Source organism: Vanacampus margaritifer, chromosome 10 (assembly GCF_051991255.1).
Source record: "Vanacampus margaritifer isolate UIUO_Vmar chromosome 10, RoL_Vmar_1.0, whole genome shotgun sequence".
NCBI lineage: Eukaryota > Metazoa > Chordata > Actinopteri > Syngnathiformes > Syngnathidae > Vanacampus > Vanacampus margaritifer.
In genome coordinates, this window is record NC_135441.1 from 28,219,721 (window position 1) to 28,241,727 (window position 22,007).

A 22,007-nucleotide genomic window follows, 5' to 3' on the forward strand; every position below is an offset into this window, starting at 1 on the left:
TCCGTCTTGAGGGTCCCTTCTGTGGTTGTCATAGTAACACGAGGTTGCTATGGTGACAGAGGGTCTGACATTCAATTGTTTTGCGCACGCGCACTGCGCTCTGTCTGCTTTTCATCTGCCCTGTTTTTGTTTTGGTTTTGAATTGCTCGTCGCCACTGACGTCACAGCGCTTCCGGTCTGTGCGGGAAGTCGCCAAACAATTTGTAGTTCAGCAGCTTGTTTGTTTTCTCCGCCTCCTCATTCGGCAGCGATGCTCGGCGCGGACCAGGCCGCCCCGGAAGCTCCGTCCGCCGGCTCTCGCGCTCACTAGCTCGGCCCGTTCGGTTCCGCTCGGCCCGCTCGGCCCGCTCGACCGTCATGGTGCAGAAGCCTCGCAACGGCGGCGTGTTCCCCGGAGCGCAGGCCGACCCGAAGAAGCTGAAAGTCGGCTTCGTGGGTCTGGAGGCCGGCGGGACGGACTCCAGCAGGGACGGAGCGCTGCTCATCGCAGGTACATGGAAATGAGCAGCTTGGTCGTGACGTCACACCCCGAAAGATGGCAGCGGACAAAGCCGGTTGACTTGAATTGTTATTTTCCCACTTGGAAGTTGGATCGATGAAAAGACACACAAAATAGGAAACATGCCGTTTGTCATCTTTTGTTTAGCTTTTCAATTTAGGCTTTGAAATCAGGGTTTGAAGACCTGCTGGGAATTGTCCTCGTTGTTGATCTTCCAATTGGCCTTCAACGTGCTTGCAAATCAAAACACAATCATTTGGACGTGTGTGCAATCGGGCCGGACGGAGTCCTGCAGCTTTTGGAGGTTTCTCACGTCCAACACCAGCTGATTCCAATCAACAGGGTCGTCATCAGCCTTATGCTGATGAGCTGATCATGTATCAGCTGTGTTGGAGAAGGGGAACATGCAAAACCTGCAGGACTCCGGCCCTCCGTGCCCACCTTTGTTGAAGACTGCACAGATTTGTGGCAGTTTTGCTGCAGCGCCATCCTTGCCCGCTTGCCCGCAAATGGAACAGGAAGTTGTCTGTTCTGGTGGAAAGCGGCCATTTTGGGTGGCAGGCGGCGTGCGCTGGCAGCACGGTCAATTGTTGCCGCTTGTTTTTGTCGCCTTGCGGCGCAAACTCCGCCTTTATTTGTCTCGCGCAGCCGACGAAGGTCCTCGGCGTCAGCGCAGCAGCGTGTCGGGCGGCAAGAAAGCTCCCAAGAGGAACGCCCTCTACAGGCGGCTGCAGAACTTCCTCTACAATGTCCTCGAGCGGCCCCGGGGGTGGGCCTTCATATACCACGCCTACGTGTGAGAACACACACACACACACACAAGATGGACACGCACAGGTTGTCCTCAGCTGGCCGCACGGCTTTCAGCGTCCGCTCAATAAGCGTTGACGTTTGTCACGTGCGGACCGGCCGTTGCGCCGCCACTTCCTGTTTGTCCCCTTGCGTGTCCGTCTGTCCACGGACGGCGTTTGTCTTCTCAGGTTCCTGCTGGTCTTCTCCTGCCTGGTCCTGTCCGTCTTCTCTACCATCCGAGAGTACGAGAAGAGCTCCGAGGATGCGCTCTACATCCTGGTAAGACATTTGGACCGGTCGCCAGCAGGGTTTGTATAGTTTGGGAATTTTCAGTGTAGTTATTAGTTTTGATTTTTAAATGGAGTTAATTTTAATTAGTTTTCAGGGTGGATCTGTTAGTTTTTATTAGTTTTAATTATTTTAAAAAAAGGCTTAATTTTAGTTTCAGTATTAGTTTTTAGTTTTTTTTTTAATAAAAAATTTTGGGATTTAAAAAACCCATGGTAACATTTAAAAAGTAACACATTTCTTACGTAATGTTGCATTTTGGCTGAGTTAAATAAAAAAAGAGTCGAGATGAGACGAGCCATCGGAGCCAAAAGACAAGCATGAAAATTTGTGGTCTCGGAGCGACGTCATCGGAAGTTTTCTTTTGGCTCCTGCTCGATGACGTCACTTCAAATGTCCTTATTCGGGTTAATATCAAAATGAATCGACTTCAAATCATCACATTTAAATATATTCCCCAAAAGCTCATGTATTCAATTCATTTCCAAAGACTAAATATAATAATATACGTACATGCTGTATATAATACATATACTATATTTTAGTTGTATTTCATCAAATGTCAGTTTTAACATTCGAGCGCTGAATGTTGGCTTCACGCATGCGAAGTCAACGTTCAGTCCGGGACCAAATCCAACCGTAGTTGCAGTTGTAACTTTTCTTTTAGTTACTTTTGTAATTAGAAAATGTAGTTTCAGTTTTCATTAAAAAAAACAAAACAAACATTCGTTTTGATTTTATTTTGTTGAGTTTTTTCCTTCGTTTTCGTTGACTAAAATAACTCCGCCAGTCGATGCCACAACAAACCAGGGACTGGTCGCCTGTTGAGCTGCAGCGCATACACAGTACACTCGAAAGACTGGTCGTCAGGCCACATATAGACCAAAATAATGGATTGGTCGCCAGGCTGCACATTTGGACAAATGAGGACTGGTCGCCCGTTCGTGCCTGCAGGGCGTATATTGAGCTCTGGCAAACTGGCCAGGGTCATGACACTTATGCACAAATGAAGGACTGGTCGCCAGGCAAGGGCAGGGCACGGTGATTGTGTTTGTGTGTGCGTGTTCAGGAGGTGGTGACCATCGTGGTGTTCGGCGTGGAGTACACGGTCCGCATCTGGGCGGCGGGCTGCTGCTGCCGATATCGAGGATGGCGAGGAAGACTCAAGTTTGCCCGGAAGCCATTTTGCGTCATCGGTGAGTGGATGCGCGCGTCTTCCACTATCTTTTCTTTTTTTGTTGTTCCATTTTCTTCTTCAAGGCTCCTGTTAGGAACAGAAATAAAGTTCCCGCCGGGTCAATTTGACCCAGGCTCAATTTTGGGCTAAAAACGCATCTCACTGAAGATTCTGAACGGCTTTCATGGCAAACATTTGCAACGAACATTTTTGAACGTGAAATTCCATTTAACTTTGAAATGGGTCAATTTGACCCGGGCTGTGTTCAATGTTCCAAAAGCATTCTGATAAACATTAGTAAGCGTGTAGTGAGTGAGTGAAAGTGAAGCATTTTAATTGTCTGTCAATAATACGTTTTATACTAATATTGCCCCACACACACACACTCTTAAAATGGGTCAATTTGACCCGGAATGTTTAATATTCCAAAACCAACCCAACAAACATTGTTTATAGCTTATAATGAACTGTTTTCATTTCACATCAAACTTGAAAGTGGGTCATTTTGACCCACAACACGAGAGGATTTTTTAGTTTTTTTTTTAATTGATTGCTTAATTTGTTGTGTCTTCAAGTTTGAGATTCTTTCTTGTGTAAGGACAATGTTGCGCAAAAGTGCTATTTCTACTCAAAGTTGTCACTTTTCTTGTTTTTACTCTTATTTTGTTAGCGAAAATATGAATCCATTTTGGGTGGCGTCTTTCTTTTGTCCCGGCAGACATCATGGTGCTGATCGCGTCGATCTCGGTGCTGGCGGCGGGCACGCAGGGCAACGTCTTCGCCACCTCCGCCATCCGCTCGCTGCGCTTCCTGCAGATTCTGCGCATGATCCGAATGGACCGGCGCGGAGGAACCTGGAAGCTGCTGGGATCGGTCGTCTACGCCCACAGCAAGGTGACGGCGGACACGCGACCGCTCGCCGGCGCATGTCGACGAATGTCGGGGCAAAAAAGGGCACCGCAGCCGAGTCCAAACGACAGCCTGGGGGCCGTTTGGGGCTCGTCGGCGACTAAAACTGAGGCTAAATTTAAAAGAAAATGAAGACTAGTGGCAACAGACAAGAAATCGTACGTTAATGATGCAATCAAAAATGGCGACTGCTTGCATGAAGATGCACTCGGGGCAGGGGCGGAGCTAACCTGCCGGGACGTAGAGGGCTGCGGCCCCCCCAGAACGACGACAACGCTGGGGAATGTCGTAGTTAGCAACTGCACAGGAAATGCACTTGTGTCATATTATTGTATATTGTTGCAACTCTTTGCAATGATTTGTAATCGTACCGACTTTCATAATCGGGCGTTCTCTTACATCCGCTGCCGTTGACGATGAGCTTAACTTGGGGATGTTTACATTGTGTTGATTTATGTGCGTTGGCCCTTTCAAATAAATCCATTCAAATTGAAAAGTTTGCCACAAGAACTGCCGTCGCCTTCTGGAACGCTTGGAGCGTCTTTGGCAGTTTTTTGTACGCGGCCCTCGCAGCAAAAGGTTTGGACACCCGCGGCCGACGGTAGCGGCCGCGCTCTGACATTGGGCGTGTGCGTGACGCAGCAAGTGCATCATCTGAGCTTGTGTATCGATTGTGGGCATGATAGATGTGACTTATTGATTTCTTGCTGGTCTCTGAGGCGGCAGATTTGAGCTTCAAGGACTTTGTGTTTGTGTGTGTGTGTGTGTGTGTGCGTGCGTGTGTGTGTGCGCGCGTGTGCGTGCGTCCAGGAGCTGATCACAGCCTGGTACATCGGCTTCCTGTGTCTGATCCTGGCCAGCTTCCTGGTTTATTTGGCCGAGAAGGAGGACAACGAACAGTTTGAGACGTACGCCGACGCCCTCTGGTGGGGACTGGTGAGATTTCTTCCGATCCTCTGCCCACAAACCCGCCCAGTGTCGGACGGCGTGTGATTGGTCGCTCGCTCGTGTCCGTCAGATCACGCTGACCACCATCGGCTATGGAGACAAGTTCCCCATCACTTGGAACGGTCGCCTGCTGGCCGCCACCTTCACTCTGATCGGCGTGTCCTTCTTCGCTCTGCCAGCTGTAAGTGTGCGCGTGTGTGCGTGCGTGCGCGCGCGCGCGTGTGTGTGTCGATACTAATCTGCGCTCCCGTCTGTTTCCTCTCTGGTTGTCAGGGCATCCTGGGTTCTGGTTTTGCTCTCAAGGTCCAAGAGCAGCACAGACAGAAACATTTTGAGAAACGACGAAATCCAGCCGCTGGACTCATCCAGGTAGCGCAGCACCAGATCTGGACCGGACCGGAGCGGGATAAAAGAAGGTAGACTTGACCCAGAAGTCACCTGCTATGTGTGCGCGCAGGCCGCATGGAGGGTTTACGCCACAAACCTGAGTCGATCCGACCTGACATCCACGTGGGACTACTACGAGAGGACCGTGTCCGTCCCCATGTACAGGTCAGTCCACTGCGTCCACACAAACATCAGGTCAAAGGGTAGGTCGAGTTTATTTGTGGAGACCTAACCAAAGATCAGCAACATCCCCGGATCTCGATCCACAACCCGGCAAGCAAAAACTCAAAAGCCCATTTGGGGCAAGCAAAGGACGAGCCCTTGAGATAAAGGGTCCGCCCCCTCCGGATACTCTGGCAGCCGGGCAACGTTGATCAGAATCAGCACAAGAGTCCATTGAGTGAGCTGAAGAGACGCAGATAGAAGTGGTTCTTCCTCAGGGCCTGCTGAATCCTCCACTTGGGTCCACCTCAGTCAGATCTCATCCCGGTCGCTCAGTACGCAGTCCAGACAGCAAGAGCTTCACATTGGATCGTCTCCAGCAGGCAGGAGAGGAGGAGGAGGAGGAGAGGGAAGTGGCAGTAAAACAGGCCAAAATCTACATGTCACAAAGTATGGCAGGGCAAAAGGCAACTTGCATACAAGGTGGCAAAATGTCCAAATAAGTCTGAAGTTGAGACCTCAACATTTTGACAGGCGGAGCCGCGGGCGGGACATCATCAGGTCAAGACAAACATGAGGTCTGACATTGTGGTGTCTTTCCAGGTTAATTCCGCCCCTCAACCAGTTGGACCTGCTGAGGAATCTCAAGAACAAGTCAGGACTCTCATTCAGGTCTCAAATAAGTCGATCCTCAACAACTCTTGCTTTGGATTCATGTTTACCTTTTTACTTGACTGCTTTTATGACTCCAATTCATTTGCACCTTTCTCGTGCCTCTGCAGGAAGGACGTCCAACCAGAGCAGTCTCCCAGGTCAGAGTCCACGCGTTGACTCTCAAAAGTGTCAATCTCAATCAAAGCCTTTGGGCCTGATTTACTAAAGAAATCTGATTGTGCACACAAACAAGTCATGTGGTAGCCGGTCTACATGAAGCGGGTTCAAATGGGCAAAATTGCCGCATTTCTACTTTCCCTGCAGTCGGTCGCAGTCTCGAGTCCTGCATTCATTCAAAAGTTGGGAGGAAATGTCCAGGGTTACGGTCACGCTCTCAGATTTTCCATGTAAAAACCATCAAGCGCAAAAACGAGCTGGGTCTCCGCCACTTTTGTTGCCGTTTGCTGCCGCAATCGTAGCTACTGTTGGACTCGACACATCATTTAACGGCCGCTGTTTGGGATCCTGGTAAATCAGGCCTTTTGACTTTGTCCTGTCCAAACAGTCAGAAGGTGAGCCTGAAGGAGAGAGTCTTCTCATCTCCACGCAGTTCAGGAACCAAAGGAAAAGGTTCTCCTCAGCATGGTGAGTCCACGTAGTCCACGTGGTCCAGCTTTCCTCACTGGCAGATGCCGATGTTTTGCAACCACGTCCGATCTCTAGTGGTCCCGGTGGTCGGTCAAGGTGTGGCTCCCGGAGTTCCTGGGGTTCCCGTGGGAGTTCAGGCCCTGCGCCGCTCCCCCAGCATAGATCCCAGTCTGGAGGACAGTCCCAGCAAGGTTCCGAAGAGCTGGAGCTTTGGCGAGCGCAGCAGAAGCAGGCAGGCCTTCAGGATCCGAGGAGCCGCATCCCGCCAGAACTCTGAAGGTAGGAAGTCCTATCTTGGTCTGCTCCGTGTCCAGTCATGTGTCCGATCGTGTGTCCAGTCACATTTGAAAGGGCATCACGCGTGATGAAGACCATACACTAAAGAGTCCCGCCACAGTGATCGTTTTGAACGTCAGACACCATGTCACACTTTTTGGATTTTGTCCCACAGGGGGGTGCTTGCACAAAGTAAGTCTCTTTTTCTTTATAAATCACGGCGGCGGCTGGGAAACCATGCGGCAAAGGAAGTGATGAGGGAAAAGACCAGAAAGAAGCCGAGGAGCTTTGACTGCTTCGTTGGCAAGACGGTTGGACAGAAAGCTCATGGATGGCTGAATGTTTGGACGGACGGACGGACGGACGGGTTAATGGATATTTGAGTGATGAATGGATGGCTGGACAGAGCGGATAGATTGGATGGATGACCATACGGACGGATGTTTGGCTGCAGATGGATGTTTGGGTCGATGGACTGACGGATGAGAGCCGAAGCTGAACAGAGTTTGGAGTCTATTTCGTGGTCCACTGTTAAAATGTACGAGTTCTAGGCCGGGTACACACATAAAGACAATCGGTTTTCATGGTCCACAAAAGCCAAACTGTTGTTATCTCCCATCAGATAAGATCCTTTGGTCTGGTATGTGTTCAGAATGGTTTTGTCCCAATAGCGGGGTACCAAAGGGGTCGGGCCAAAATTCTTACAGTCACGGTTTGGGCAATGAATTTTGAGCGTCTGTCAGTCGTCAACAGTCGGGACAACCTTCCGTCATCGTCAATCCATCACCATTTCAAGCCCAACCGTCAATCCGTCAACAAAATGGCCGTCCGTCAATATTGACGGAATGCCCACCTGGTGTTCAGAATGGCTTGAACAGGGTCTGAAAGCCGGTCTGGAATTCTTACATTTTAAACATGTTCACTATTTCGGACCAAAAATGTCCAAAAATGACTCCGGCCGGCAACTGTGACGTGACCGGAATGCAGCCCATCAACGAAGCACCCGGACTGACCGATAAAGAAATCACAGTTTGTCGTACCCAATGGCGCATTTTCTTGTTTGTGTTTTTGCATAAAAGTGGCAAAAAGTATTTCCCAAAGAAAGTCTCTTGCCTGTTCGCCGCATATCTGGACGTGTCACTTCCTCATTTTTGAGGGATAGCGTGTGATCAAGACTGATCGAGATCAGTGGTGGAACTGAATCTTCATGTGTGACATCACGTCACACACAATATGGCTGACAAAACCGTTAAAGGCCTGATTTCAAAACAAAACCTTTTTTGGTGGCGTCTGTAACACATAAACAATCTTCCTTATGTGTGCAGCAGGTGCTAGCTAGCGGTTTCACTTTGAGCAACAAGACTTGCTCGCTCGGCGACCTTGCAGGACTTCCTCCACGGTGCTAAGCTACGCTAACAAGTTTTAGCGCGTGCGGACCGCGTGTGTCAATGTGGTCCTCTTGGGCTGTTTCTTCTTCTTTGCTGTGGTGTGCTCTTCTCGCGTAGTGCTCATAGAGATGCAGGATGAAGAGTTCAGGCAGAAGAGCTCGCCAGGTTAGCGCACGCATACCAGCAATCGCACGTGGCTAGCATGTTGCGCCGCCAACGTAACGCCGGCATGTGATTCGCCGTTTGCAGATGCCAGCCTGCCGGGGGAAGACTTGGCCGATGACAACAAGAGCTGCCACTGTGAGTTTGTCCCGCAGGATTTGACGCCCGGCATCAAGGTCACCATCCGAGCCATCTGGTACGGAGGTTCTCCTTCCGGAACGGTCGCCGCTGACGCCATTTTGTCGACTTCACTCATCGCTTTGCTCGCCGTTCCTTTGCCTTTTGATTCACGTTTTGGTTGACGTTTTGGTTTTATTTGCTCACCCCAGGACCAACGTCACCATCAGCTGTTGGGTAAGAGACAGACTGACACCAATTAGCTTCCATGTTCTCTTGTCTTGTCTTGTGTTCCGTTCCGTCTCACTCCACTGTCTTTGTAGTGTTTTTGTTGTTGTTGTTGTTGTTGTTGTTGGTGTTTGTGCTCCTTCACCCTCCAGATGTCACTGACAGATTCCGTCTTTGACAATCCGCCAACACCACAGAAGACCCAACAACAAACACACACTCATCTAAGTGACTCCACCTAAGACATGAATTCAGTCAAGAATCTTGTGACCCCGTCCATATAAGACACAAATCGAGCTTAGTATCTTCTGATCCAGTCTGGAATCTTGGCTTGACTTTGCTGTAGTCTGAAAGGCCAGCCCATACTTGATGTCAGTCAGGAGAAGGTGTTGACTTGCTGCTTCCTGTCTCCCAGCATCATGCGCTTCATGGTGTCCAAGCGCAAGTTTAAGGAGAGTCTTCGTCCCTATGATGTCATGGACGTGATTGAACAGTATTCAGCAGGACACTTGGACATGCTGGCACGCATCAAGAACCTTCAGTGCAGGTACACCGTCTGCACTCGACTTTGTCCGCATTGTAGTTAGCTATAAGAATGCAGCTGTTCTTTTGTTTGTCTTCCTGGTCTTAGGGTGGACCAGATTGTTGGCCGAGGAACACCAATTGCAGACAAGGACCGACCCAAAGCTGCAGGGGACGAACTTCCCGAGGACCCCAGCATGATGGGACGCTTGGGGAAGGTGGAGAAGCAGGTGAACCATCACCATGGCCAACCAGTACGGTTGGCGGGACTTTGTCTGCTGATGGATGTTGGTGATTTGTCCTCTTCTGGTCTGTGTCAATCAGGTCCTGTCTATGGAGAGAAAGCTGGACTTCCTAGTCAATATCTACATCCAGCGAATGGGAATCCCGCAGACGGAGACGGACGCCTACTTTGGATCCAAGGAACCAGACCCGGCGCCACCTTACCACAGTCCAGTGGACCAGCTGGAGAAGAGCCAGTCTATTCACAAGATCCCTCAGTTAGTATTTGATCCTGGTCATGTCCATCTAAGACATGAATCTAGGTTAGAACGTTTTGATCCAGTCCGTCTACGACACAAATCGAGTCCAGAAGCTTATAACCTGTCAGACTAAGACATCAATCTAGTCAAGAAGTCTGGGACATGAATCGAGTCCAAAATCTATGATTTGTGGTGTGATTCTAGTCTAGAATGTTATGATCAGGCCATATAGCACATTGATGTAGTCTGGTTCCTTACAAACGCTGTCTATCTTGGACATGAATCTAGTCTTGAATGTTATGATCTAACACCTCTAGGTATGAATGTAAGCTAGACTTTTGTAACCTATCCATCATCTATTTTAGTCTAGAATTTGACCCTGTCAGTCTAAGACATGTGTCTTAGGAACCATACATAAATGTCATGTAAAATATTCTGATCCAGCCCAAGACCTAGAAGAACCAGGGTCTAATTCCACTAGCACTTGCCATTGTTGTTGTTCTTCTTGTTGTTTCAGAGTGTTTCCAGGCGACAATGTGGACAAGAGTCATTTCGGGACCAAGATGGTCAGGTCCAGCAGTTCGACTGGCACCCGGAACCACAATGCCGCCGCCTGCCCCCCTTCCACTTCCTGGCAGCCAATCAGTTCCCAATTCCATCAGCAAGCCCCGCCTCCCCCACAGCGTAGCCACGGGAACACCCCAAGTCCAGCGGGGGACGGGTCACTGGTTCGACTTCCGCCGCCGCCAGTCGGAGAACGGCATGGCGGCAATCGGGCCAACCGCCACAGTAGCGGTGAGAGAGGGGGGCCTGAGAAGGCTGAGAGGAGGGCTGAGGAAGGAGGGGCGGGGGGGGAGGAGGAGGGGAAACCCCACAGCGAGCGCTCCCTGTCCATCCCGTCTGTGGACCATGATGAACTCGAGCGCTCTTTCAGCGGGTTCTCCATCTCGCAGTCCCGGGAGAACCTCGACTTCCTCAACAACGGTTTCTACTCAAACGCCGAAGTGGCCTCCGACCTCGGGGGAACAGCGGGGGCTTCTTGCTGCGCCACCATCAGACCCTACATTGCGGAGGCCGAGTCAGACTCTGACTTGGAGCTCTGCGCACCTTCGCCCCACTCAAACCGTGCCTGGACCGGAACCAAGTAGAGTCCAGTGGAAAGCAGGTAGAACCAGCAGAACTCTAAACTAAATTCAGTACATCCATAAGTAATAATAACAATAATAGAAATGTGAAGAAGAAGAAAAACACCAGCTGGAATGGAGAGTGAAGCATCATGGGAAAAAAAGGAAAGCTCCCACCTGATCTACTTTTATGATCACTGCAACACTGAAGACACGGCCTCACCTGATTGGTTCACCGCAGACAAGACGCTTGCTCCTGATTGGTTCACTCAAACGCTGAGGACACACCCTCACCCGACGAGTTCACTGCAGGGACGCGACCAATCCTAGTCTGTCCGTAGCAGCTCATCTGAGTGGTTCACTGCGACAATGAAGAGGACCCGTTTCCACCCGACTGGTTTGCCGTAGAAACACGCCCGCAGCCGATTAGGTCACACTCGATGCCAGCTTCTTTCCGTTCACTATTTAACACACTTCGTATGTATCCAAGTGATCGAACGGTAACGTATTGATTGATTTAGAAAAAGGCAACGAACCTCGCCTGAAGGTGGTGCCGAAGGTTCAACTTTTTTTTCCCCCTCATTAAGAAAAATGAGACAGAAAACATGTCAATGGTCTTTAAATACCATAAAATTGTGAAGGTCGCTAAGTGGTGGACGCCAACTAGTGTTGTACCGATATCGGCAGAGGCCCCCGACTGCATAAAAACAGTGGTATCGGCATCGGCAAGTACTAGCAAGTAACATGCCCATACGATTATTTCCAACGCTAATATAGGACTTTGGATCTTGTGTTTTACTTTCACTGATGTGTGACGTGTTCACTGCATGCCAAGCTAGGATATCCGATTGGCCCTGGAATGCTCTGAACCGATGGCAGGGCAGCTTTTTCATGTTGAAAAAAACCCAACCAAAACCCAGGTATCGGAACGGTATCGGCATCGGCCAATGCTGCAAAACTGGGTATCGGAATCGGGGGCCAAAAATCGGTATCGGAACAACACAAACGCTAACACTAGTTTTCTCAAACCTTGATAGAACGCTAATTGCTAAAAACCCACTTGTTCTTAAGGTTATACTAATATTAAATTGATAGTTATTTACAATATTAGACTAAGTAAGTAAGCATGGCTTGCTGTGCTGTACTAGAGAGCAGCGCTAATGCTAAGGAGTTCAGCATACAGCATTCATCCTGGCTTGTGCAGTATATAACCGAGGAGTACTATGCGTGAAATGGAGAAATGTTCCCAAATGGTATTGTTTCCATACACTAACTTCTTCATGTAGAGGAAACGGTTAGCTTATGAGCTAACTGTGCTAATGCTGCAGCGCCACACAACGGACGATCATAAAGCTCATCCAGGAACGCTCACTCGATGCCAGCGACTCGCGGAGAACATCCAGTCAAGTCGGGAAGCTTGCGTTTGCCCAACCGGCTGACTTTGGCTGCTCACACCCGCTCTCACACATTCTCACTCACACATTCTCACTCGCACGTGTGTTATTGTTTTTTTCTACAAATGAACGGACTCCTTTTCATGTACTCGTGAGTGTTGGTAACAAAAAGCTTTTGTCACGCACGACGTCTTTGCTCAGCTTATCGTGTGCTATTATTGATCATCAACAGCAAGAATACTCATGCAAGTGCTGTCTGAATACAAGAATAAACGTACCTTGTTGGAGGTCATCATTGAAAACGCTGCCCAACACTAAGCAGGGCGAAAGTCAAGTCCAAATCCAGTTGAGGAGTCCGAGACGAGTCGACAACAACAACAAAAAGTGTCAACTTGAGTACTGCAAGCCTGACACTAACTGAATGTTAAAAGTGAAAGGAGTTTGTCAAAAAAGTCAACTGGCGGGTTTGGATTTGTGGCGCTTCGGACTTTCAAAACATCAAGAGCATTTACATGAACACAAATGGATGCTCACTTCCTCCTCGACCGGATTGGCCAAAAATGTCAAAATTTTCTTATTCTTTACATTCTACCTGTAACATGAGAAACGATGCGATGCATTACAAGTTTCAAGTAGCCTACACATTTTAAATTGACCATCAAGAATGTATTGGATATAATTCTGTAGACTACTAAGAGCTTCCTGCACCATCGAAAAGCATCATACATCAATAGAAGATGTAATCAAGTCAACAAACCGATTTGAGTGGGATAAATAATTGATTAAATACAAGGTCAATAATAGATGATTAGTAGGAGCTCAGTAATGAAAAGGTTAAGTGACGATTCGTATCAAGTCAATATTGATTGGACTCTGCAGAGCGAGTCGGATAATGCAACCAAGTCAATAATTGAAGTCTTTTTTTCTTTTTTTTTGTCTTTCAAAATTTTTATTACAAGATCATTGGGGAGATTCGAAAAGTTGTCTTCAAATGAGTGTGACGCAATTGGATATTTTCGCTTTTTGTGGGCTGGCCCCTAAAATTGGGGTCCGATTGGCCATCATGAAAATGTGTCATTTGAGTGAAAAGACCTTTTTTTTTCTTCTTTCTTTTTTTTTGGTCACCTGACCTCACAAGGGGCGAAAGGTCATCCTTTTAAGGGCTCGTAAACTCCGCCCATGTTTGGACTTCCACTTCCTGGTTGAGAAAAGCGCGTGTGCGTAATCTAGTAAAACCAACTATAAAAATAAAAAAGTCAATAAACTACAATAAGTAAAGTAAAAAAATAAAAAAAATACATTAAAAAAAATTAACACATACAAATAAGTCCAAACCTGTAAAAGACGCCAAGTTGCACACAATTGACGTTGAAGTCAGAAGGCAACGAATACAAGCGGTGGTCGTCTTGGGAATGCGTTTGCCGGTCTCGGATGCCGCGCGCCCTTTCAGGAGGTTTTCCTCGGAGGATTGTCGAAGGCGGACGGGGATTCCCGGCGGACCTTCGACTGGATGACTTGACGACTCCGCCGAGGACACGTGAAGGTCAAGACACTCATTAGCGGAACGAGCACAACAACATTTGGCGACAAACAAACGTTGGCATGACTTTGATGTTCAGGATGTTTTTATACAATCAACTTGACATTTGGCTTAGGAACTTTTTGTTCTTGTGAGGATCCTTTAGCGTAATTTCGCTGCCATCGGACCAAAACCTGCGACATTACCATTTGGTCCACTTGGTACTTTTTCCCCCAAAATGATTTTGTCGTATGAGGCTCAACAAAATGTCCATTTGGTTCCTTGAAAAGTGACACTCTTGGAGAGGCCAGTCCGTGATGTCATTAAGGCTTTGATAAACTTCTTGTTTTATGACGTGTATGCGTGACCTGAACGCAAACCCAAAACCCGAAACCGCCTGGAACAAAAACTCCAAAGCTGACTTCAACCTAACCCGGGGCTAGGCAAGTTGGGTCCTAGAGAGCCGCAATCCTGCATGGTGTCTCCTGCCTCCAACCCAGGTGTTTCAAATCATCAGCTCATCATTACGGTCTGCAGGAGCCTCTCAGCTGTGTTTGAGGAGGGAGACATCAAAAACAGGCAGGACTGCGGCTCTCTAGGACCCAACTTGCCTAGCCCTGATCTAACCTGAAGGCATTATTTGATTACTTTATTAAGTGTAATCTTTTGCGTGTTCAAATAAATCAGAATTGAGATCGTATGAAAAAGTTCCTTGCAAGGATTTTATTAAGACCTCTTAAGACGCAGGAAAAAAGCTTACATTGGAAAGTTGATGTTAAGCTTCCAGTGTGTCGAATATGAAAACACACAGTTGCTTCATACTTGTAAAAAATACTCTCGCCCTTAGACTTGACAAAGAGTTAGTGATTATAATAAGCAGACAATGATACACCGATATGTTTATCTTCAGCTCCCCACCAGCCTCGGAGAAATGATGTAGACAGGCTTTGACCTTGGACCTTCAGTTTTTACGACCAAATGACTAATGACAGGAGAACTTGACAACTTTTAAAACATACACATTCTTATCTCAAGAGCTGGAAGGGAGTGATATATTTCACAAACATTATCACAGTGTTATTCATTTAACTACACATAGTTATATGGCATCTATATACTTATAAATAAATTCAAAAACAGTAAAAATATAAATTGAAAATGTTAAATGCCAACAAACCTGATGCCAAAACTGAAACCGCAACACTCTCCAGCGATTGGGAATGCCAACCGGCTCAAAGGCGTTTGGAAGACGTAATTGTTTAATGGTCGCCTACTTGGTAATAATTACTTTTAATAGTATGAAGTTGGCTTTCCATAGAAGAGTGATTCTCACCCTTGTGCTCAAGACCAGCATGTCCAGGACTTGCCCGAGACCCGACTCCGCTTGTCTACACCAAGAGAAGATCAAGACCTTTGGGAGTTGAGACCAAGATCATAAAAATCACATTTTAAAAAACATAAGGTTTATTCATGCATTTTCTCATTCTTCATTTGGCTTTTCTTTGAAATACGTTTGAGTCATCGACAACAAAAACCTCTTCCAAAGCACAACATGCAAAAATATCAAATCCACATCTTTTTTTTCCCGCCAGCTAAACTTGCAACAACAACAAAAATCTATCTTTGTATGCATTCCAAAATGAAGAGTGAAAAAATCGCCAAATGAGTTGATTTGGCTTCAGCTACAGCCAAAGTACGAGACAAGCCTGTTCAGGAAAGCGAGAATTGTCTGCAAGTTCTTTCCCCCCAAAAAAATCAATCAATCCGAAAGGCAAAATTTGATGGGTTGATGCTGCCTGCATCGGCATAACGTGAATTGGTCTTTTTTGAAGGTTGCCGTCACTCAAACCGCATGAATTGAAGCTATTTGTTCTTCTTGTTAGCACATCCATCAAGTTGACCAGGGACCGACCGCGTGCTGGCCGCTCTCCACGCAAAATGCCGCCTTGGACCGGTCCACGACCCGCCGCTCTTTTTGGAGTCGTCCAGACGTTCAAAAGGAGTCTCAAGCGTCGCAACCGCAGGTACGAGTAGCGCTAAAGCTATGCATGCTCCCAAAGAATCACTGCTGAAGTACAGCACAGTTCAGTTGTCTTTAACTTTTGACTGCGACACATTGATGTGCATGTCCTCGTTTGTTTTTCAACCGGGCGGCCATTCAGAAGCATAACAAGTCATGAAACGCATTTCGCTCCAATCAAAGCCTTACAAGACGCTGTCGTCACAAAATGAAATGTCAAAACATTGTTGTTTAAACTTTACAGCCCAACATTGAGTCGCTTTTGTGCAATTTGGCAATAATAAACGTGATGAAAATAGTTGTGGGGAGCGCTTGTAATTTACAAGGAAGAAAATGTCCTGGAGTCCACGACTCGCTTCAGGTTCCCGATACCAATTGCTCTGAATTTGAAAAGAAAAACATGCCGGTCCTGTCAGCAACGACCAACATGAAACACTAATGCCACTTAGTGGCAGAAAAATACCACAACAGAAGTCTGAGTCAGTTTCACACTCGTTGGAACTGTTTCGTGTACTTTTTGTTTTGACTTCAAATAAATACTTACTATAAAATGACTGTATCAATAAACTCAAATATACAAGCACGTTTATGTTCATTAACAAACGTAAAAAACTTGAAAAAAATGATTGCACATTTGGATGCAAAATCATGTGCAATTTGCGATGAATTGCGAGTTAACTGGAAATCATGCAATTGACTACAAATAAAAACTGTCACCTTCATTAGTATTTCGTAATCATGCATATGTTGTGTATATATGAGCTGTGTTTGTTTATGTGTGTACGTGTGTGCATAAACTGCACGTACACGGTACGACGTGGGCATAAAATGAGCTTAAAGTTGCATTAAAACAGCATTAAAAGCATGAATTGAGACTTGCTGATAGCTGCGGAATCCTTGAAACTTCCGTTTAGGTACAATTTTGATTAGACTTGCCTTCAATATATTTGAATTGGAATTACTAAGAGAGTGCGTGTGTGTGTGTGCGTGTGCGTGCGTACGTGCGTGCGTGCGTACGTGTGTACGTACGTGTGTGCGTGTGTGCGTGCGTACGTGCGTGCAGGATATTCCAGTTGAGGGTATAAAAGACGGCAAGAGGGCGGGCGTGGGGTCCGAGGTGCGCCACGCTGACGCAGGTAAGCATCAACTTGGTTTTTCTTTTGAATTGCATGAATCGGATATTGATCGCTTGAACTTTTGATTTCAATGTGCCGTAATGCAAAGAAATACTTTTCCAAAAATACGCCATCATTGATGTATCAATCCACAAATGCAAGATAGTGTGCAGGATGGACGATGGCGAAATGATGGCTGAAGGTTCCCGCGGTTGGCGGAAACCAGCAAAAGTCGTCATGAAAGAAACAACCTTTTAAATGGCTTTTGTCTTCTTTGTGTATGTAAATATTGTATTTGCTTCTCAGCATTTGTTGGAAATGATGACGACAGGAAAGGACATTTTCTGATCAGTGGACGAGGTCAAGTCATGAGTCCTTCAAATTGGAACCAAATGAGTCACACTTTTGAAGTGAGGTCGCTCTCATCATCATCCTCATCATCCTCATCTAGGAGGATAAACGTACATTTGCCAATTAGGCGAGCGAATCTGATGTGCTCGACACTTCAGTGCTGTTCAGTGCATGTCGAAGTCTTGACACGTTTATTTGCATTTGTCTTCTCTTCTCGTCCCAACTTCCTTTCACCACTTTTCCGTTTCTGATGTGCACGTGAAGGCGTTTGGCGTTTGGGACCCGCCCGCACCCGTCTTCCAGAATTCACGCAATGTCTTGTCAAATCTTTGTAACATTCCTCACATGCAAACGCCTCATCTTATTTTCTATCCCTCGAACTTTGTCTTGAATCCCCGAAGGCGGAAGAGACGCGCCTGAATCCTTTTTCAGGTTGTCTGTCACGTTACTTTTGGGATCCCTGAAGAGTTTGCTTTTGTTTTCTCCCAAAAAAGCAACACAGGCTCGTCAAACAATTCTTCAGCAATCAAAAGCAATACTGAGCAAAAGTGTTGCGTCATCGCCCAATAATAAGCATGCACTTGTTGCGTTCCCTTCTCCACTGGTCAGATGGGGGACAAAAAGACGGGGGACAAAAAGACGGGGGACCGGAGCGTGTGTTCCAAGTACAGAGGGGTCACAATCCTCAGCCTCCCTGGTAAGTTCTATTCAGGGGTGCTGGAGCGGGAAGTCGAATCTCGGACTCAGGAGGAGCAGGGTGGTTTTCGTCCCGGCCGTGGGACAGTCAAACAGTAGATAAATGTCTTTTTTTACTACACAGACTTTGTAGGTGGAAGTAGCAGCTGTCAGCTGATAAAGAAGACGTGCACGTTTGCAATACAACAGAAAGTTTGGACATCTTTGAAAAAGAGATGGAGTGAAAATAAATGCACAGAAAACCACTTCAACCCAAAACGGAACGATTTCAGTTGACATTTTCTGGCCGAATGAAAAGAAGAATTTCATTTAGCAAAAACAGGAAGTAGATTTCAAGTAGATTTTTTTTTTTTCTGGAATGTGTCGGTCCTGATCTGAAGCGCCGATTTCAAAATGCGATTGTTGTGATGGCGTAGCGCGAGGGTGGACTGGCGACATGAGCGTGGCGTCGGCCAACGGGAGCCAACTGATCCAGTACCCGGACTCGCTGGGCAAAGCGGTGGTCAAGAACGTGCTGGTGCTCGTCATCGGCCTGTCAATCAACTACATCAACGTGGGCCTCATGTACACCTTCTGCAAGCACCAGGTAGGGAACGACGGCACGCAACAAACACCTTTTCAGCGACATGGTCTCGTAAACAGGGTGGGTTGGACCGAAGCTCTGAGATGAGCACAAGTTTGAATGAGCTGGTCTGGAGCAGCAGGACACGTCAGACGAAGGGAGACTCACTCAGCATGATAACGTGACGACTAAAGCCGTCTCCTCCCCCACCGCAATGACAAGGCAGCGGTGCACAGACGTTCCACTGCCCATTGAGGGGAAAAAACGTAAACGTCAATGAACGTTTTTGGCGGCATTCATTTGGATTTTAGCACACGTCATTAAACACGACAAAATCCCAAATAATTCTCAGAAGAATTTCCGATTCAACTCGACCCCGTTTTCATCGAGCTCAATCATGCGCGGTGTCGTGTGAGGCGGCCGTTTGCAAATTGAAAAAAGTTTGGCTTGGGAGCGCCGTCCCTGCCACGTCAGACAAGCGGTCCAATGAGAGCGGCTTTGGAAATCCATCAATCAGCATGAAAAGCATCCATGGGACTTCTTGGTAGGCCATCAAGCAGGAACTTCCAAATATGGGCAAGCTTGCACCGGGGCATCGTCATCCCTGCCCTACAGTGAACATCAGTAAAACAAGTGCAGTGTGAAAAGGCATAAAAAGTTGTACTGTGTAGAAGATGGCAAGAGGAAATAGTCAAATCGATACTTCTTGTTTAGAGCCTTAGTTTTATCATCACACTGAGATTAGATTGCGTGAAGTCCAAGGCAGGTTTCAGGTTCAGTCAACCGAGAACATTTAATAAACAACAGAGGAAGGAAGGAAGACGAGAGATTTAAGGAGAGGAGAACGAAACAGAGATTACAATCTCCTACTCGTTCGGAAGCACATTCTGACGAATCTCCTCTTTTTTTATTGGGTAGGCCCTGGTTACATAGCCTATTGCTGCTCTAAAGGGTTTGGGGACTCACATACTGTAGCAGCGACGTGACAATCATCCCGGATATAATGCAAATGTGTTTTTCAGCGCGGAAAGTTTCAGTCAAAGTTTTCAGTTCCTGTGTTGCAACTGCAGCTTCTTCTCTCCACAGACGACCCCAACCCACATGGTTCAAACATTCACACACTGCTGAATAAATGCTTTGCAATGACTGAAAGAGTAAATATGGGATAATTTATGTACGTTTATTCTAACAGCAAGGTTGGGGAATCCAGCAGGTCCGGGTCAGAAAGTCAAAACCCTGAGACAGTTTAGCTTTAGCCACAACAGGCAAGTGGAGAGGAGTTGCTTTACCTGCCAGTTGAAAAGAAACTAAAGCCAATGTTTTGACTTTCTGGACCTGCTGGATTCCTGCTAAACCCGCTCGCAAATGGGTGCCGAGTTTTTCAGCTGGGCAGGTTTGAAGCAGACTCAGCAGATTTTCCGTGACATTGTTTGAACTTTGTGTTCAGATCTTCTACTGGAACCCTCGCTACATCCTGTTCTTCCACCTGGTTGTGAACGACATGATCCAGATGAGCGTGGGCATCACCCTGTTCGTGGTCAGTTACACGCTGTACACCATCAGCGTGTCCGTGTGCGCCCTCTTTGTCCTGATGGCCGTCATCACCGTTGAGAACACGCCCCTCAACCTGGCCTGCATGGCGGCCGAGTGCTACGTGGCCGTGTGTCTCCCGCTTCGCCACGCCGCCATCTGCACTGTCAGGAGGACCCTGGTCCTCATCGCCTTGATCTGGACCATTAGCTTCAGCTCCACCTTCCCGGACCTCTTCGTCACGCTGGCCACCGAGCCTCTGGAGTTCTTCTCCTCCAAAACCTTCTGCCTCCGAGAGACGGCCTTCCCCAGTCCGATCCTGGCCCAGAAGCGAGACATCACCTACATCGTGTACCTGGTCCTGGTGTGGTCGGTCATCTTCTTCCTGTACTTCAAGATCCTGTTCACGGCCAAAACGGCCAGCAAGGACGCCAAGAAGGCTCGGAGGACCATCGTCCTGCACGGCGTGCAGGTTCTGCTGTGCATGACCACCTACGCGGAGGCTCCGGTCAAGATGGCTGTCCTGCGCTGGTTCCCCAAGAACTACACCGACTCGCTGTTCGCCTGCTACATCGTGGTGCAGGTCCTGCCCCGCGCCATCAGCCCCATCATCTACGGCGTGCGGGACAAGTGCTTCCGGAAGTACCTCCAACGCTACCTCCGTTGCGAGCGCCGACCTCGATGACTCGGGCCTCCCAAAGCCAAACCAGCAGAAAGACCGGCAACGAGAGACCTTTTGGCCATGACGTCATTGCTACTTACGGGTGCCAACAAACCCCAAAAGCCATCAATTGACCAAGGCGGAGCCAATCCAAAAACGATGACTTCAGCCTTCGCAGTTTGAACCCGTGAAGTTGGCGGGAAGCAAATGCCGCTTGTCGTTTACTCGCCCAATCCCTAATTCCAATCACATCAATGTTCTTATTGATAATAAATCAAACATTCCCATAAATCAGTTTCCAGGTACGCAAAAAACGCAGGTTCAAGTTCTTGGCCAGTCTTAATGCAGCTTTCAGTCGCTGGCCGCTTTAATATACTCACTCGCAAGTTTACGTTATTGCTCAGTCGGGTTTGAGATGTGTTGGTCTCTCGAACACTTTCGGTTTTGTCATTCAAGTGCACAAAACAAGTTTTATTTTTTTTATTTTATTTTTATTTTTTTTGCACAAAACAAGTTGGAGTCTTTGCTCGGCCCAACACGGCTACTCAAACATTCCACTCGGTTGGTCTAACAGGCTCAAGTTATTGGTCAGTCGAATGATATTTACAAACGATTTGGAGTTTTTGCTAACTGATTGAATTCAACACACAAAAGGCTTCAAGTTTTTGGTCGATTGTTATGAATCAGGTGTGTTGGAGGACGGAAATATGGAAAAACTGCAGGAACAGGCTGTATTAGACTGACCAATAACTTCAACCTAAATTGAACCTTTCAGTGTATGACACCAAAACGCTAACTTAAACCTGTTAGTGTATTAGACTGAGAAATATTGCAAAAAATTCTAGTGCATTAGACCAACAAATAAGTTCAAGCTGTTAACGGATTAGAGAGTGATTGGTTTCAGGTATTGGACAATCCCAAAAGGTCAAAGTTATTGGTCAATCTAACGCAAACATTTTGAAGTAATTGGTCATTTTGATGCTCTTACAGGTCTGAGTTTTTGCTATACGCTCGCTAACCGTGTCAAGTCACGGGTCGTACTTGCTATCACGACTGGGACTCATTTTCAGCCCTGGAGTTTCGGGGCTCGGACCTTCGGGGCTCGGACCTTCGGGGCTCGGACCGGCCCACTTGACTTCACATTTGAATGAGCATCGCCAATTTGACAGATGTCAAATAGATGAGCATTCCCGCCAATGATATTCCTCTTGCATTTGATCAAAAATGTCATTTACAATTGAATGCTCTTACAAGTGTGCGCTCTTTGTTTATTTGAACGAGTATGCGAACATAAAACGGGCAAAAAAAGGACGAAAATAAACCAAGAAGCACATTAAATGGGATACGTCATTTTACACTTCACAAGACTATCAAAATGACGTTAAAGCAGCAAGAT

General features: G+C 47.2%; 2 protein-coding genes across 4 annotated transcripts; both read left to right on the forward strand.

Annotated features, from left to right (window-relative positions):
* Window positions 1-118: 118 nt before the first annotated feature.
* Window positions 119-12,434, forward strand: kcnq2b (potassium voltage-gated channel, KQT-like subfamily, member 2b). 2 transcript variants are annotated; one of them, XM_077577957.1, is made up of 19 exons: window positions 119-490; window positions 1,148-1,295; window positions 1,480-1,570; window positions 2,649-2,775; window positions 3,475-3,650; window positions 4,476-4,601; window positions 4,684-4,794; window positions 4,887-4,982; window positions 5,071-5,165; window positions 5,766-5,834; window positions 5,945-5,974; window positions 6,382-6,461; window positions 6,540-6,743; window positions 8,246-8,293; window positions 8,378-8,486; window positions 9,051-9,182; window positions 9,267-9,387; window positions 9,482-9,657; window positions 10,157-12,434. In XM_077577957.1, the coding sequence occupies exons 1-19, from the start codon at window positions 358-360 to the stop codon at window positions 10,785-10,787; spliced, it is 2,703 nt and encodes a 900-aa protein (XP_077434083.1). In that variant the 5' UTR covers window positions 119-357; the 3' UTR covers window positions 10,788-12,434. The 2 variants fall into 2 exon arrangements, with proteins under 2 accessions (XP_077434083.1, XP_077434082.1); XM_077577956.1 differs by lacking the exon at window positions 119-490 and having other exon boundaries at window positions 504-1,295.
* A 914-nt stretch (window positions 12,435-13,348) lies between these two features.
* Window positions 13,349-20,902, forward strand: LOC144059110 (odorant receptor 131-2-like). Of its 2 annotated transcripts, XM_077577977.1 has the most exons (5): window positions 13,349-13,700; window positions 15,560-15,700; window positions 16,760-16,832; window positions 18,275-18,444; window positions 19,868-20,902. In XM_077577977.1, exons 4-5 carry the CDS (start codon window positions 18,295-18,297, stop codon window positions 20,633-20,635), a joined length of 918 nt encoding a protein of 305 aa, XP_077434103.1. In that variant the 5' UTR covers window positions 13,349-13,700; window positions 15,560-15,700; window positions 16,760-16,832; window positions 18,275-18,294; the 3' UTR covers window positions 20,636-20,902. The 2 variants fall into 2 exon arrangements, with proteins under 2 accessions (XP_077434103.1, XP_077434104.1); XM_077577978.1 differs by lacking the exons at window positions 13,349-13,700; window positions 15,560-15,700; window positions 16,760-16,832 and adding an exon at window positions 16,839-17,221 and having other exon boundaries at window positions 17,787-18,444.
* The last annotated feature ends 1,105 nt before the right edge of the window (window positions 20,903-22,007 follow it).

Bases quoted from the DNA above. Each gene is read 5' to 3' on its own strand.
- kcnq2b (XM_077577956.1), top strand. From the start codon at position 904: ATGCAAAACCTGCAGGACTCCGGCCCTCCGTGCCCACCTTTGTTGAAG. The intron at 3,651-4,475 runs GTGACGGCGGAC...GCGTGCGTCCAG, and splicing joins TCGTCTACGCCCACAGCAAG to GAGCTGATCACAGCCTGGTA. The intron at 6,744-8,245 runs GTAGGAAGTCCT...CTTCTCGCGTAG, and splicing joins ATCCCGCCAGAACTCTGAAG to TGCTCATAGAGATGCAGGAT.
- LOC144059110 (XM_077577977.1), top strand. From the start codon at position 18,295: ATGAGCGTGGCGTCGGCCAACGGGAGCCAACTGATCCAGTACCCGGAC. The intron at 18,445-19,867 runs GTAGGGAACGAC...CTTTGTGTTCAG, and splicing joins ACACCTTCTGCAAGCACCAG to ATCTTCTACTGGAACCCTCG.